Source organism: Phyllostomus hastatus, unplaced genomic scaffold (genome assembly GCF_019186645.2).
Source record: "Phyllostomus hastatus isolate PE091 unplaced genomic scaffold, TTU_PhHast_1.1 phas_contig_283, whole genome shotgun sequence".
Taxonomy (NCBI): Eukaryota; Metazoa; Chordata; class Mammalia; order Chiroptera; family Phyllostomidae; genus Phyllostomus; species Phyllostomus hastatus.
Genome location: NW_025333833.1, coordinates 686,388 through 703,625, shown reverse-complemented (window position 1 = coordinate 703,625; position 17,238 = coordinate 686,388). Strand labels below are relative to the sequence as shown.

General features: G+C 66.8%; 1 protein-coding gene across 2 annotated transcripts in view; it reads right to left on the bottom strand.

Moving 5' to 3' along the window:
• DDR2 (discoidin domain receptor tyrosine kinase 2) overlaps positions 1-17,238 on the bottom strand; it is a 53,345-nt gene that overhangs the window by 23,901 nt on the left and 12,206 nt on the right. For both annotated transcript variants that reach the window (XM_045838411.1, XM_045838412.1), the window contains exons 2-3: positions 10,863-10,970; positions 250-352 (exon numbers count right to left, since the gene is read on the bottom strand). In XM_045838411.1, coding sequence (XP_045694367.1) covers positions 250-352; positions 10,863-10,944 — 185 coding nt within the window. In that variant the 5' untranslated portion in view covers positions 10,945-10,970. The remainder of the gene's footprint in view (positions 1-249; positions 353-10,862; positions 10,971-17,238) is intronic.

Genomic DNA, 17,238 nt, shown 5'->3' with positions numbered 1-17,238 from the left:
AGTGTCACCCCGAGCCCCGCCCCCAGCATCTCCCAGTGAGAACGGAACACAAGCCCCCGCGGACCACTGAGCCCCGGCTGCGAGGTGGCTCTGGGCCACCGTGGTCTGGATGGCACCAGACCAGCACCGGGAACTCTCTCCCTGGAAACGCACAGCGTGGCGGCGGGGGACCAGCCCGTGCGGTCCTCCCCGCCCCTCCAGCCCCCGCCGCCCCCGCCCAGAGCCCCCGGTCCTGGGGACGGCCCTCACCTTCCGTATCGGGCAGCCGTGGACTCCGACCACTGACTGGACGCGGTGATGTCCTCATCCGGAATGTGGCCGCCCGACATGCCCAGGGGATAGCGGCACACGGCTGCACCGGGGGAACCAAAGACAGGAGACCGTCACGCGTCCTCCCGGAGGCCCCGGGAGGGAGGGGCTGGTTAGTGGACGTGGGGAAGGCGGCCCCGAGTCCCCCAAAGCCCCCCGGGGCCCCGGCTGCGGCACGGTGACCTCGGCCTCTTTCTCTTCCCGAATCCACCTCCACACGGGTTACCGTTCGGTCGTCCGCCCGCACTTTGACCCTGGGCCGGGCTGCCGTTTGGTCCCAAATCGGACAAGCACCGCACTGCGGCCCACTGGGTGACTCCCCCTTTGCTCTGGTGAAGCCCGGGGCCCGGCCCGCCCGTCACGAGCAGGTGGGAGGACTCCCGACGGCTGATCCCCCTGCCCCCGGCCCCCAGGGCTCCAGAGCGTTCTTCTCTCCGGGGAGCGGATTTCGGGAGACCGGGGCGCAGACCCGGCAGACGCCCCCGTGCAGGGGCCGGGCCCACAGCGTTGCCCTGTCTGCACCCGGGCTGGGCCCCAGGCCCTCAGAGATGAGCACCCCCACCCCCCCAAGGGGGGGGGGGCACAAGGCCCAGGCTCGCTGTGCTGGGTAAACCGAACAGACAAGGAAGGAGTGGGTGGTGCGAGTGGAATATCGGGTCTCGATGTGACAGCCGTCAGTCGGCCGAGGGCAATGGCCCCCGAGAGACAGGACGCAAAGGCGGTGAGCCCCACGATGGCACCAGCCTCCGGCCGTGGCCGTGGCCACTGCAGAGGGGCCGGATGGAGCGCTTCTGAGCCGAGGGGCCCGGGGGAGCCTGCAGAGCACTAGGGGACAGGAGCTCCTAGCACACAGTGTGGCCACCGCTGCACCCGTGGGGCTCTCAGCGGCACTTACACTTCAGATAAGCAGAAATGCATTTTCAGCATAAACAGGCCCCGTGCAGTTGGAGAAGCAAACAGTCACTGTGGAATCGGGAAACAGGACCCAGGGGAGCCCAGCCAACCGAAACTGATGCAGAGCCGATAGGGGAGGCGGAGCTGGGCAATTCAGCCAGCCGCCCCGGGCGGGCGCTGCTGTGTCCAGACCTTGAGGGGAGCCGGACGATTTGGGGAGGGTGCGAGTCGGGTTTCTGGGGGTGCGGGCTGGAAGTTCGAGGTCCAGCAGGCTGGCTGGGACCAAAGGCAGAGGCGCCTTGAAGCAAAGACCCACGAACTTGAAAAAACCCATGGAAACCCCTCAGAGGGAAACAGGACAGAAAGCCCCTCGGTCGGTCCGCCAGCAGAAAGACACACCCTCCCCACCGAGACCCGGAGCCTGCCTGGGAACCCGACGGGGCCGGGCCAGGAGTGTGATGGGCGGACCCCGCGGCAGAGCCGGCGCTTCTGACTCTGCTCTGGGCTGTGCTGGTGGCTCCGGGCCCCCTCCCCCTCCTAGACGGAGGCGCCGACTCCCTCTCCCAGCTTCCCAGAGCGGAGGAGTGCCAGAGCCCGCAACGGCTGCTGCCCCGAAGGAGGGCCATCCCCCACCCCAGCGCTGCAGCCGGCGGGCGGGCAGGCGGCCGGTGGCCCGGGAGGGGCAGCCGCCCGAGAGGCTCGCTTGAGGGATGCTGTGCACTTCTGGCTGCCGTGAGCCCCACGCCGCGGCTGCCCACCAGTGGGCGCCCCGCACGCCGCTCCCGGGAAACCACGCACAGAACACGCCAGGCCTGGACCCCGAGAGCTGCCACCGCCCTGTCGGCACAGGGGAGACAGGACCGAGCAGGACGGGGACCGGGACCACCGGCGCCCCACTCCGCAGGAGCGCCTGCCCCCGGGAGAGGTCGGGGCCGAGCCGGGAAGGGCCTCCAGGAGTCTGGCCGCTGCGGTGGCCCGGAGAGGGAGTGACTCCCGCCAGCTCAGGGGGCCGGGCCTGGGACGCAGGTACCCGGTCCCTCGTCCCTCTGTCTTCCGCCCCAGGAGACCACAGTCCGGTTCTTCCAGATCCAGAGAGGACAGGGGGACGCGGTTAAAGCAGCTGAAACGTGGGCCGGCTCCCACCAGAGCCACACGGCAGGCTGCGCCAGGCGGTCCCTGCTCACGTGAGCGTCCCCACCAGTGGGCCCCGCTGAGGGCCAAGGCCGGCTCCTTGGTTTTCCGCCGGGCGCCGGCAGGCTGTCTCGCCGCGACCTCTCTGGCCCAGTCGAAATCCCCCTTAGGAGCTGCCCACCGGGACAACCGTTTTCCCAGAAGACCCCAAACTTCCCAGAAACAGTTCCCGCCCGGCTCCAGGGAGGGTCCCCAGGGCGAGCTGCATTTCAGGGCCCCGAGGTGAGGGTCTCAGGGTCAGGGAAGGCTTCGCTCCCCCACGAGGGGGCCGGGCTCTGAGGCGAGCCCCTGGGAGTGGAGAAGCAGCGGAGAACACGGCTGGAACCGTGGGTGCTGGACACTCGGTCCCACCACACCCGGGGACAGGGCTCCGAGACAGGTGCCCACACCCGTGAGCCTCCAGTTCCTCGTCCCCCACGGGCGGGGCTGCAGAGGTGCGGCCGGGTCCAGACCAGGGGTGTCCAGCCTTGTCTCGTTCAACTCGAAGCTCAGCTCAGCCTCTGTGGGGTGTCTCCCGCCATGTTCACGTTGTGCTTCCGCCGCCCCAGCCCGGCTCCCGGCAACGGGCTGGGCGGGAGGCAGGGCCCTTCGGAAGTTCTGGGCGTGTCCCGCAGGTGCCGTCTGCCTGGGCGGAGCCCACGTCCACCCCTGGCCCAAACTGACCGTCGGCTAAAGCGGCCAGGGAGGAGGTGCCGTCCCGTCCCAGGGCCCCCATCTCTGCTCTGAGCAACTCGGCTCTCGGGGCCTCAGCGCCGGTCGGTGCCTCATGAGACCGACTGGGGGTGTCGCCTGGTTCTTCCGTTTCTTCTCAGGGGGCAGCAGCTCCTCCACCCACTGGACAAACCCTCACTCGTTCCTTGGGGCCGGGGTGAGTCCTGCTAACTGATTGTTTTACTTTTGCATTGGCTGCTAGGAAGCTCAGAGCCCAGTGAGGCGGTCACCGGCCGACCCCGGGGGGAGCCGGATGCAGCGTGCTCTGCACATTAACCTGAAATAAGCCCGGCCCGTTCGGGTCCCTGTTTTCCATGCCCTGCACTCAGCTTTCTTCCCTCTTTCTTTCTTTCTTTTTCTTTCTTGCTTTCTCCCATCCAAATACTAACCAGGCCTGACCCTGCTTAGCTTCCAAGATCAGACGAGATTGGGCGCATTCAGGGTGGTGTGGCTGTAGACTCGCTCTTCCTTCCTTCTCCCTCCCTCTCCCTCCCTCTCCCTCCCTGTCTCTCTCTCCCTCTCCCTCTCCCTCTCTCTCTCTCCCTGTCTCTCTCTCCCTCCCCCTCTCTCTCTCCCTGTCTCTCTCTCCCTCTCCCTCTCTCCCTCCCTCTCCCTCTCTCTCTCTCCCTGTCTCTCTCTCCCTCCCCCTCTCTCTCTCCCTGTCTCTCTCTCCCTCTCCCTCTCTCCCTCCCTCTCCCTCTCTCTCTCTCCCTGTCTCTCTCTCCCTCCCCCTCTCTCTCTCCCTGTCTCTCTCTCCCTCCCTCTCTCTCCCCTCTCCCTCTCTCTCCCTGTCTCTCTCTCTCTCTCTCCCTCTCCCTCTCTCTCTCTCTCTCTCCCTCTCTCTCTCTCCCTCTCTCTCTCTCCCTCTCTCTCTCACTTTCTTATACAACGTTGGAAGCCTTCTCCAATCTCTTTTCAGAAGGTGTCAGAGTAAAACTAATCACAAGATGAATAATCTCGACCTTTGCCAAGCGAGGTGGCTCTCAGGAGCGGACATACGTAGTAACCCACAATGCCTCTCGGTGTTCCTGTAAAGAAGCACCGTTATAGCCACTGACCCGCGGGGCTGGGAGCTTAAGTAAGCAACCGCCCCCCCCCCAGGGCCGTCAGACTCCGGGTTGCTTTAGGAGAAGCGAACGCAGCGTCGACGAGGAACGGCCCCCACGCCAGGGCCTGGGCCGTGCCGCCTCTCCCACAGTGAACTGGGTCCCTCGTCTGCACCGGGGGCGGGGGGGGGCGGGGGGCGTCCAACCTTTCGGCGTCTCTGGGCCACTCTGGGAGGAGAACGGTTGTCTTGGGCCCCACGTTAAATACAGCGCGACACGTAATCACAAAAACGTCTCATAATGTCTTAACTAAATTCTCGATGTTCTGTTGGGCTGTGTGCGGCCCAGGGGCCGTGGGGTGGACACCCCAGAGCCCACCAACAGCAAACAAGCAAATTGAAATCCCAGCTTTCTTGCGTGCGTGTGTCTGTCCCACGCCTATAGCCGGAGCCCCTCCTGCGCCGGTGGCACCGTGGCTGGAGCTCTCGGCACTCATTCACTCTCGGCACGGCACGGCGCGGTGCGGCCACCCGTCTTCGCCTCCAGCCCCCCGCAGACCAAATCAGAATGTCCTTAAAACTCGCTGCCCCTGCCCGCTGCCCGGGGCCGAGGCAGGGGACTCGAGGCTCCAGGGGTGCGCTCGGAGGCTCTGGGGGGGCCTCAGCCGTGCAGCCCCCACTTCCGTCCATCCGTCCGTCCGTCCCTCTGTCACCTGCCAGCTCACTCGCTCTGTGCTTCGCACCCCCCGCGTTTAAAGGGACAATGGTCCCTCTCGGCCTCCTGTCACCGGTGTGCGCTCGTGCCCCACGGGGCCTCATCCCGGCCCTTCTCTGCAGGAGAGCCTGTGCGCCCCTCGAGCGTGGAGAGAGGCAGGCCCGCCCAGTGTGGTGTGACGGCCACACGTCCCCCGCGATCGCCACCACAGCACCCAGGACAAGGGCCAGGGTCATGAGCATGTGGGAAGCGGGGAGAAGTCACAGGTTTTTAAACGGCTCGTCACCTCCTGCTCGAGGCCAACTACCCCCCACCGCACAAACTCTTACTGTGTGAATGCCTGCGCTCCCCCTTCACTGCGTACGCGTCCAAAAACCACCAGAAGAATTCTGGGAGGCCAGCCTGGCCACATCCATCTCTTCCCAGGCATGCTGGTCAGGCTGAGAGCTAAGTCAACAGTCAGGCTGTTCTCTGCAGAGAAGCACGCCGTCGCGGAATGGCCCGGCCCGGGCCCAGGGCCCTGCGTCCCCTGGGTTAGGCCGCCGAGTGCAGGGCTGGCAGAAACTCCTGCTCCCCAGAGGTAACTCAAGTCTCTCCCAAGACCTCAGGGACCCCAGCAGTCACTAACTAGCTGTTTGTTTCTTTCCTCTTCTGTCAGCTACTTGACAGAAGCCATCGTTGTGTGGCGTTGGGGTTGCTTTAACTGCCTTATCTCCCAAAAGTAGCAAATCCCAACCGTGATGTTTGCTCGTGACTTTCCAAAGCCCGCTGGCCCCCACGGTCTCCTCTGGTCCCTGTGGGGCGGGAGCCGTGTACCCTGCCTGTCTCGTGAGGGAGCAAGGGGGGACCCGGAGGGCTGCCTAAAGCCACAGAGCTGGACAGCGAGCCCCGTGGCCTCACGCCACCGTCACCGCGCACCCTCCACACGCGAGACCTCAGGGCCAGAAGGAGCCGAGCTGGCGGTGGCCTGGGTGGCGGCCGAGGGAGTCTGCTACCCTCCTGAGCCCTGGGACACCCCAGCCCCGGGGTCGCGGGGCCTGTGACTGCCAACGAAACCTGTGTCCGGTGACAGGGCACAGCATCGACGCCCAGAAAAACTGTCCCACTTCTGCACGCCGACAGTGAGCTGTCCGAAAAAGAAATGACGAAAACGACACCATTAACAATTGTATCGAGAAGAAAGAAAGGGCCTGGGAGCACACTGGACCGAGGAGGCACAAGACCCACGCACTGAGGACTACGAAACACCGACGCGCGCCGTGGGAGACGACACCAGCGTGCGGGGAGAGCTCCGTGCTCACGGAGCGGAAGGACCGGCACTGCCCGCACACCCGCTCCACCCAACGCGGCCTGCAGAGCCGAGGCAATCCCCGTCCAAACTCCAAACTCCAGTGGCATTTTTCAAATGGGACAGTAATCCTAAAATTTGTATGGAACCTCTTTCTCTCTCTCTCTTTCTCTCTCACACACACACACACACACACACACGCACGCACAAACCTCCAAGCAGCCAAAGCCGTCTTGACAGAGAGGAACAAAGCTGGAGGCACCACACGTCCTGACTTAGAACTACATTGCACGTTGACAGTAATCAAAACAGTGCGGCTCTGGCAGAAACATAGACGCAGAAACCAAGGGAAAACAATCAAGGGCCCAGAGATAAACCCGCGACTACATATGATCAATTAACTAATGATGAAGGAGCCTCGAATACGAACTGGGGAAGGGCAGTGCCTTCAGTAAACGGTGCTGAGAAACGGACAGTCCCACGCAAAAGCATGGACGCGGGCCTCAACGCCTCCCCACACACCAACCTCAGCTCAAAGTGGGTTAAAGATCTGCACGTGAGGTTGGAAACCGTAAAACTCTTTGAAGAGAATAGAAGCAGCCAGCACCTTGATGTAGGCCTTAGAAGTGATTTTTCGAATTTGACACCAAAAGAAACAGCAAAAAAAGGAAAAAACAGCAAGTGGGACCACGGCAACCTAAAATGCACCTGCGTAGCCAAGGAAACCATCAACGGAGTGAAGAGACAGCCTCCTGGACGGGAGAAGATGTTTGCAAATCATCTATCTACAAGGGGTTAATATCCATTAATATCCAAAATACATAAAAACTCATACAACTCAATAGCAAAAAAGGGGGGAATCTGATTAAAAAATGGGCGGAGGACATAAATAGACGTTTTTCCAAAGAGGACACGCGGACGGCCAACAGGTGCGTGAAAAGATGCTCAACACCCAGCACTTCTCGTCACCAGGGAAACGCATGTCCAAACCATGGCGACATGTCCCTGCACGCCTGTCAGGACGGCCGCCATCAAAGAGACAGGAAACAGTAGGAGCTGGCTGGCGAGGATGTGGAGAAAGGGGACCCTCGTGCACTGCTGGTGGGACCGCATATTGGGGTACCCGCTGGGGAGAACGGTACGGAGGACCCTCGAGAAGTTAAGAATGGAACCACCATATGGCCCGTCTAGTCCGCCTGTGGGAACACGTCTGTAGGAAAATAAAACGCTCCCTCACAAAGCAGCTGCCCCCCACCCCGTGCTGGCTGCAGCGCAGTCCACAGCTGCCAGGGCCGGGCGCCCACCGGTGGGCGCGTGGATAGAAGTGCGGTGTGAGCGCACGAGGGGACGGGACCCGGCCCTGGGAAAGGGTGAGGTCTCACCCTCTGCAGCAACACGGACGGACCTGGGGGGTGGAGGCTACGAGAAACAGGTCAGAGAAAGACAAACACCACGTGCTCTTTCGCAGCGCGAAGCCTGAACACACACACCCACCCCCCACACACACACACGGAAACAAAAAACAACACGCGGAGCTCAACACGCAGAGCTCATGCAAACAGAAAACGTGCTGCCAGCTGCCAGGGCCGGGCAGTGGAGGACGGGAGACGTGGCGGAAGGGGTACACGTTTACCGAAAAATTTTTAAATCAGATGAAATGAAGAGTCTACCTCAACAAACAAGACCAACCAGAACCCGCGTGCCCGGAGGAAGGACCGGGGCGGCAGGACCCCGCTGTCGCAGGGGAGGACGGAGCTGCCCAGCAGACAGCCCCGCTCGCGGCCAGAGGGTCCCCAGCTCAGGTGGGCCCAGGTCCGGGCGCCGCCCTGGGCTCACCTGTGCCCGGCGACACCCCCTGCCCCGCAGGCGGCCCACACCCTCGCTTCCCATCCAGGCCTCGGGGCCTCCCTCGCCTCAGCTCAGCCGCCTCCTTCCTCCGAGCACCTGGCCCGGCGGAGCCCACGCCACTGGCCCCCCCTCACGCCCCCCCGCCCCCTGTGTCGCCCCAGCAGACCACCGGAGGCGCCCGGCTGGGGGACACGGGAGCTTTGGGGCTGGCTCCGCGGGAGGCCAGGGGCGGGCCACCCAGGGTGGCGGCAGCCCAGCCCTGCCCCCAGCCCTGCTGGGGGATTGGAGGGAGCCACCCCGATGTTTTGGGGCCACGGCTCCTCCTCCGAGAAGCTGGCACAGTGGACGGCCCGCCCGACAAGGTCCCCGTGAGGGCTGCGCGGGCTGACGCCCCTCCGACCCCTTCCGGGGACGGACCGGGGGTCCGCCGGAGGCGAGCTGCTGCTGCCCTTGGGGGCCACCTTCTCCTCGTCCCCGCCTGGCGCGGGCCAGGGCGCCGCAGGGGCAGGGGCGTCTCTGCCGTCCCCAGGGAGAGGTCCCCTTGCCGGCAGGAAGGAGGCCGCAGGCCGCCCTCGGGGCGGACTCACCAAACACTCTCACGGGCAGAAAGGGCCGACCTGGGCAGCGCGGGGCTGGCTCCCGTACAGGAAATTCAAGTTCCTCCCTCCCCGGGCCCCGCTCGGGCCGTACTGTGTCGACACGGGCACCACACGCGTGCACGCAGATGTTTCGTGTTCCTGGAAAGACGGGTGCACACGGACACCGCGTTTCTTCCGCCCTGGCCGACACAGCTGCCATCTTCGGCCGGCCCCCCCCGCTCCGGGGCGGCCGCCGCTCGCCGACACGGGGGGCTGGCGCGGTCCAGTCAGGTGCTCAGGCATCCCCGCGTCGCCCCGTCTCCGAGGCTGCGCCCAGCGGCCGTGCCCCCAACCCCGTGCTCACACAGCGACTCTTCCCCCGGCTGCAGGGCGGGGACAGGATGCCGGGCCACGGCGGGCGAGCCGGGGCCGGAGGGGACGGCTGGCAGGCCGCTCGGGGAGATGGACAAGGGGAAGGGTGGGAGGGCCAGCACGCTCATCCGGGGAGGCCGGGGGCGCCAGCCCCATTACGGCGACGAACCTTCGAGTTGAAGGCGCCGTGGCCCCCACTTGTCTTGACTAGAGGTCGCGTGGACGCGGGGTTTGTGCGGAGGGCGGGGGTGGTGGGGGTTCTCACAAACGGCTCCGTGGAGGGGCCACGAACACCGTCTCAGGGACCACAGCCCGAAGGGCCGGGACCCCCACCCACTGTCTGGCCGGCCGACGGGTGCAGGCCCCTGGGAAGACACGGTGGCGGCGGGCAAAGAAAGGTCACAGGCGGCACACGACCCAGGAGCCCCACCCACGCTGGGGGCTGCCCCCGAGGGACTGGGCCGGCACCTCCACCGGACGCGGGCACGGGCGTGACCACGGCAGGTGCGGCTCTGACCGCCCAGCCTGGACGGGACCCAAACCCCCACCGCGGCTGACCGCACGCATGACGCACGCCCGGGGGCGGGTGGTGTCGCAGGACAGCGCGAACCGGCGCAAGGAACACGTGCAGCGAGAGAAGCCAGACGGGAAGGGGCGTGCTCCCGCCGTGGGGTTCCGTGCACACGAGTCCAGCCGGCCGCACGGGGCAGGGGCGCCGTGGGGCAGGGGGAGGGGCGCTGGGAGAGCCGTGTCCCCAGCCGGGGGCCACCCAGCTGGTGTGACGTTTGTCAAGTCCATCACATGGAACATGCGCGTGCCACACACGCTTCCCTACGTGTGCACTTGGGGCAGGCGCCGTCGAGGCCCTCCCAGTCCCCGAGCGGGTCCCGGCCACGGAGACTCAAGCCGTGGCAATCCCAGCGGACCAGATGCCGGCGCGGCCATGAACACCGCCGCGCGCTCCTGCTGCTGCGCTGGCTGCCGGGCGATCTTCACGCACACACACACCCACGCCGGCCTGCCAGTGGGCAGCGCGGCCCAGCCCCCGGCCGTCCGCACACTGGGCCGTCTTGCACACCGGGCATGCAGCGGGGCCCATGGGACCCCGGAAGCAGTCCCTCCACGGCCCGGACGGTCACCACCTCCGCACAGTGGTCAAGCGGCATCACCGTGGCAACGGAGACATGACCCTGTTGTCTGCGTCCTTTTGGGTGTAAACGTTCGTGCGATGAAAACATGCAGAGGGAGGGGTGCTGGGAGGGAAAGATTCCCCCGAACACTTCACTCAGGAGCGGGCCGCCCCCTGTGGGAGAGGACCCGCCTGAGACCCCGCGAGACCAGGGCCCCCAGAGCAGCCCTGACGCACACAGGAGCACAGGCCTGAGCCACCCAAGGGCACCTGCAGGGGTCCCCGAGGCACCAGGAAATCCGCCCTGTCTGTTCTCAAAGGTGCACAAGAAATGGGTCTTTCCTCCACCTCTGTTTTCTGTTCTTTTCTCTTTTAAATTTTTATTTACTTGTTTAGAGATCGGGGATGGGAGGAAGAAAGAGAGGGAGAGAAACATCACCATGTGGTTGCCTCTCACACACCCCCTACTGGGGACCCGGCCCACAACCCAGGCATGTGCCCTGACTGGGATTCAAACTGGCGACCCTTCAGTTCACAGGCTGGTGTTCAATCCACTGAGCCACACCAGCCAGGGCTCCACCCCCATGTTCCACAGGTTTCCTCACACCCCGCCTGCTGGAGTCTGGACTCCGCTCCCAGAGTTCATCGAGTCACAGAGAGCAATCCCCCCCTGCTCCCGCGACACCCCCGGCCGAGCTGTCCCCCGGGGCGGGGGGCACCAGGGGGCTTGCCCGTTGGGGTCGGGCTGGTGGGCAGTGCACGGCGGCGCAGCGGCCTGTTACCTGGGTTGACCTGAGCTTCGGCAGAACTCCAGAGGAGCAGCAGCAGGACCGGCGCCAGGGGCATCCTGGGGAGCGGGGTCATCTCCAGGGCGGCGACCGACCTGCAGCCTGCAGCCCACCAGGGCCGAGGGGAGCCAGAGAGAGAAGGAGAGGACGTGAGGGAGGCGAGGGCACGCCCTGAGACCGCCGCGCGCCCGGTCCCCCGGGTTCCCAGGGCCCGTTTCGGTGCCTGGGGCCGCAGACCACAGCCCCGAGAGCTGGAAGCACCGTCAGCTGTCACGTAGCACAGGGGGTCCCACGCGCCCACGGGACTGGATGGAGCCGGACGGAGCGCGGAGTCCCCGAGGTTGGACTGACCCAACCTGGGCGGCGAGACAGCGAAGCTGACACCTGTGACGTCCGCGTCATTCTGACGTGGATTCCCGCGTCAGACCGAGGGAGACACTCCGTGATCTTAGCGTGTCGGCCTTCCCTGGGCGGCAGGCCGGCCGAGTCCTGCCTCACGAGTCCCCCGAGCGGCCCCCCCGAGTTTTCCTGTCCCCCGGAACGGCAGCGCAGCGGTGGGTCGGAGAGAGGCATCAGTGCAAACTCCCGTTTACTCTACAGAGGTAGGTGCAGGTGGTGACGTGTGCAGGTGTGTGTGTGTGTGTGTGTGTGTGTGCACGGGGTGTGCACACGCCTGTGCCACCTCACTGCGTCAGCCGAGCGGGTCGAAAGCAGTGACACCTCGGCAGTGACGAGCAGACCCAACGTCCAGACCTCGGTGCCCGGCACCAGCGCCAGCGAGAACATGGGGGCTCCTGGGAGAGGTTCTCACCCGGGGGTGGGACACGCAGGAGGGGCCCGGAGACTCCTCCAGGGTCAGACATGGAGGCGGCGCTCACACACACACACACACACACACACACAGTCTCACACACACACACACACCCCTCACAGGGACGGGCCCACGGGACCCTGAACCCAGGAGAGATTCCCAGCGGCCAGGGCCGGGGCAATTTGAGCAAAACTAAATGAATACAGTGGGGCTGGATCATAGCTCAAGGTGTAAAATAAACACCCGCACGTCTGTGTTTGCACAAGGGGCTGGGTCAACCAGTGAGGGTGAAGAGACGAGCTCCCCGTGAGAAGAGTTCCAGACCATTTCCGCAGGTGCTCTCCCCGCCCTCCCCCACCCCGGCGTGGCAGGCCCCCAGCGGCTCTTCCCAGGACAAGGGAAGGGGTGTGAGGTCGCGGCGTCGCCACGCACAGGGCGGCACGGGGCCTCCGTGCGCCGGTCACCACGGCACCAGGGACCCTCCCCACCAACGGGTCCCCACACACGCGCCCAGGGAAGGAGACGTGTGGCAGACCCCGGAGACAGTGGGCCCGGCCGTGGGCGAGCACCAGCCCGCCGCTGTGACGGGCAATGCCCGTGCAGAGGCCTGAGCACCTGGCCGGCGGCCACTCAGCCCTCCCAGCTGCCCGAGGAGGTCCAGCCACTGTCTCAGGCACTGTCCTCGTGGGCTGCGGACCCTGACCCGGGTCGCCGACTTCTGCAGGGACCGTCTCGCTGGGCCCGTGATGGGGCCAGCGGGGAGAGGCCTGCCCTCCTGGAAGAAGTCGGAGGCGGCCGGCAGCCCACACAGCTCTGCCCAAGCCCAGGCAGGCCTTCCCCGCCAGCAGGTGGGCCTGGGGCGCGGGGTGGGCAGGGGCCACCGGGTGACGGGCCTGGGCTATGCTGGAGCAGGGACCGTGGGCACCATGGGCACGGCTGCGCAGCACCTGGGCTGGCCCACCTGGGAGACGAGGCCTTGGTGGGGACGGGGACCTGCAGGCTTTAGGCCCCACGGTCCCCCTCGGGGGCCACTGAACAGGCAACTGTCCTCTCTGCCGAGTCGCTTCCATCTCCGAGTCGAGAGCAGGGAAGAGCCCCCCGGGAGCCTTTCCCGTCGGCAAACAAGCAGGTGGACGCGCTGGGTCTGGCAGGAGACAGCCCCAAGCGCACACACACACACACACACACACACACACGTGTGTGTGCTCACACCCACGGCTATGCCCGATGGACCCGAGCTTTCCCTCCGTTCTCCAGCTCTGCCGAGGTCTCCTCATTCCCAGCTCCTCCAGGGAGTGTCCGTCCGTCCGTCCACCCGCATTAAGGCAGGGCACACCCCATGACCCTGGTGACCCTGCTGCCCTGCTCTGTCCCGCCCTTTCCGTCTGCAGAACCGGGGGGCGTGTCTGGGGTCCGGGAGAGGATGGGACCCCGGGCAAAATCACCGTCATGGACGTAGGTCGCCAGACACACCCTCCGATGGGGCGGGTGGGCCCCAGGCGGGCGGCGCAGGGGGGCATCCAGTCTTGCATCCTCGTGGGACCAGCGGGACGAGCGGTGGGACACCGGCTGTTTCAGATGGCTGCCTGGTTCCCCCCACCCCCGGCCCCCCAGCCCCCAGGCCACGGAGGAGAGAGGCTGCAGCGCCCCCTGCAGGACCCTGGGGCCCATGTCTGGAAGGGAGGCCACCAGGCCCGGCTGTCGGGAGCCCGCGGAGAGAGAGCCGGGGTCACTCTGGGACAGAGGCCGGGCCAGAGAAGGGACCCAGCCGAGCGTGGCGGGCGCCAAGCCCCAGGCCGCAGGAACCGCGGCCTCGCCCCCCCCCGGCCCCCCCACGGGGGCGGGAGAGTCCAGCCAAAGGTCTCTGCGGAAGGAGGCCGGCTGCCCGGCCTGGGGAGCCTCGCAGGCCCCGCTGCAAGCGTCCCTCAGATGGGACGGAGCCGTGGGCGCCTGGAGCGGGGTCGGGCGTCCCCCGGCCACAGGCACGCCCCCAGGGGACCCGCCGCCCCCACGGGAAGCCGCTGTCCGGCTCGTCGCCAGGGCGCCTGGTCCCCCGCCCCCGGAGCCGGTCCCCGGCCTCGTCCCCTCACACGCGAGCCCCCTTTCGGGAGGGTCAAGGGCTTCACGCGCTCGCGGACCAGCAGCCGCGGGCAGCTCACCCCGCAGCAGCAGCGCGCGGGCCGGACGGCGGAGAGGAAAAGACCTGACGTGTGTGCACGCCGGCACACACAGTGCACATGTGCACACACGCTTGCACACGCACTATCGATCAGAAACGCCCCCTACGTCTCCTCCTCCGCCAGCTGAGAGGCGCAGCAGACACGGCCTCTGTCCGGCTGGCGGCGTGACCTGGGCCCTCCCGAGCCCCCTCCCGAGACCCGTCCTCTGCAGAGAGCGTGGAGGAGGGCGCGCCCGGCACGCCCTGCTCCTCCTGGACCTCGAGCGGCCGCGAGCGTTGAGTAAGGGCCTGGACGGCCCCCCGGGGTCCTCGCAGCGTGGAAAACCCCGGGGCGTCCAGTCACAAGCTCCTCGTCCCGTGAGTCACACGGAGTGATTCCAGGCTTGGGAAAGGCCCCCGGTCCCTCCCCCTCGTCCCCTGGATACCCCAGGACAGGCCTCTGGGAACGGAGCTCGTCCCTAGGACGCTGTGGCTTGAGGGGCGAGCTCTTCGGGGCTGACGCCCTCCTAGCAGGCAGGAGGCTCCCCAGGAGCTGGGAGCCTGGATCGGCAAGGTGCCGGCGAGCACCCCCTCCTGGACCCGCGCCTGCAGCGCCCGGGCCTCTCGTCCGCTGAGCCCCCTTCCCGACTCCCACCTGCCCCGGTCTGGCCGCACCCGCCCAGCGAAGCGTCCTGGAGACTGCGCTCAGGCACACGGACACGCAGATAAACCGCAGACACCGGCCTCCAGCCGGTGAGGAGGTTCTGCCCCGGCCCAGACAGGACTCGTGCGGTTAGCCGCAGCTGCCTCTGCGGTGGGTCCGCACGGCACCGGCCCAGACGGTCGGGAGAGACGTGGGCCGCCCCGCAGTTCTGTGCGACGCCACAGCCACAGCCACCCCACAAGCCGGCCAGATCTGGGGGTCGGCTCCGGGGGTCGGCTCCAGGGGTCAGCTCCGGGGGCCACCTCCGGGCTGCGTCGTGCGGCGTGGGCTCAGCTCTCAAGTCACAGCACCCTTGTGCCTCAGTTTCCTCATCTGGAAACGGGACTCTCACGGCAGCCGTGCCCGGCAGGACCGGCGTGGACACCGGGACGGTCGCTCAGAGGCGCGGTTGGCCTCCCGCCGGTGCCGCTGTCACTCTCGCTGGCTATACCCGACGGGGCCCGTCTCATTACACGGGGACTGTGTTCTGACCGCCCCTGGCCCCCGAGGGCAGGGCCAGCGTCACACACTTTAATCTGCCGTGACACTGCCACCCTCGGGCGGCAGCCCAGGCCCTGCCCCCTCGGCTCCCACGGAGGCAGCGCCCGAGCCTGTGCAGCTGCCGGAACCCAGCCCCTGCGGGGACCCGCTTCTGCAGCAAGCGTCCCGCGGGGGCCTGAGCCGGGCCACCTGCTAGGGGCCACCGTGGCCCAGCCGTGAGCTGCTCTGGGCTCACCGGGGAGAATCGGGTCCTGGTGCTCCCTGAAAACTGCCTCTGACTGCACCCCGTCCGAGAGACACCGCTAACCCATACGCCCGGTCCCGGGCTCCCGTGGAGCCCGGCAACAGAGCAGAGGAGGGGCCGCTTCCAAAGGCTGTGGCTCCCCCGTGGGCGGGACGAGGCTCAGACTCCAGAGGCTGCGTGCGTGTGGCCGTCCACCCACCACGTGGGGCGGGGCTCGAGGGGTCCGGTGGGGGCAGCCGCGCCAGGGCCTCAGGTCCAGAAACCGGGGTGCACAGGAAGGGCCGGGCAGCTGCAGGCTGTGGGTGGGAGGAGGGGGCCCCCTCCAAGATAGGGGTTCAGCCCCAGCCCAGAGGGGAGGCTGTCAGCTGCATCTCCGGCCAGGACGGGCGAGGGGCCGGCCCTGCCATCGCCCACCAGAGGGGCCTCCGCCGGCGTCTCTGTCCAAACCCGCCCCGCTGCGGCCGAGGCCCGGGACGCAGGCCAGGGGCTCGGCTTGGCCGGGCGCCGGCGAAACAGGACACCCACCCCAGGGAAGGAGTCACAGCCAAACACACACGCCCTCGGCCACAGTGGGCCAAGCCCAGGGGCCAGAGAGGGGCCGGGGATGGGGGCCAGCTGTTTCCCCTCCGGCCGGCCCTCTGGCGGCTGGGAGCCCGGTTCCCCAGGAAGGAGGGGCTCCGCTCCGAGCCCGGGCCCCCCCCCCCCACCGCCCGTGGCTCGGCGCTGCTCCAAGAGCCCCCCTGCGAGCCCCGCTGCTCGGCGGAGGCTTCTGTGCCCGGGAGAGAGACGCCGGCCGCTCTGCCGGTCTGACGCTCGCTCTCTCCCAGAGCCCGTCTCCCCACCTCCAGCCAAGCGGGAGCCGTGCGCGGGCCACCCCCGGGGACAGGTACCCCGCAGTCACACGCGTGGAGCCCCAGAACGGGCCGGTCGGTGAACTTCCGCCGGGGAAGCAGCAGGGCCGGCGGCTGGGAGCCTCGCGTGCTCCAGGCTCAGGAAGGGGCTCCGAAGCGCCGCACCACCGCCAGCCTGCTGGGCGCCCCGGGCCGCGTCGCTCGCCCCCTCTGAGCCCCCCGTCTCAGCGAGGCGACGGGGCTGCAATGGCACCGATGCCCCCTGGGAGCCCCTGGCGTCAGCGAGCGTTCCACCCGGGGCAGCTGTGTGTGTCTGAAGCACAGACCTCTTCGGCTCTCCAAATAATCCTATAGGACAGTTTTTAAAGGTTTTATTTTATTTATTTTTAAAGAGGGGAAGGGAGAGAGAGAAACATCCATGTGCAGTTGCCTCTCATGTGCCCCCTACTGGGGACCTGGCCCCCAACCCAGGCATGTGCCCTGACTGGGAATCGAACCGGTGACCTTTTAGTTCCCAGGCCAGTGCTCAGTGCACTGGGCCACACCAGCCCGGACCAAGATGAGTTTTTAAAAGATCCCCTCACTCTGAGAGGATTGGGCCCGTGTCCCATCCCTGGGCCCAGCAGGTGTCACTTGTCACCGGGAACGGCCACTTCCTCTTCCTCCGCCTTCTCTCTTCCTCTTGTCTCCCCACCGTCTGCTCTCAGGAAAAGCTCCCGTTTCTGCGTGGGGGGGCCGTGGTAAATCGGGGATCACGCCCACTTGGCCGGCCAGAACCTCGACGAAGTCCACAAAGTTGAACTCGACTCGTGTTCTGGAGATGAAGTCTCGAGTTTGAGGTCGGCCAGCACAGTGGTGCCGCCGTGGGCCGGGGGCGGCGTCCGAGCCTCTGCGCTCTCCGGCCGGGCCGGGCTCTGTGAGCTGACGTGCGACGGAGGACCGGGCGATCGCGGCAAACGGGGCCCTTGAGAGGCGTGTGGAGTCTCAGGTGCGTGAGACTCTGCGGAGCACGAGGTTCCTGGGAGGGGCTGACGCCCCGCTCCGGGCCAGCTCTGCACGCGGGCGAGTTCTGCCAGACGGTGACGTCGTCCCGTCGGTCACA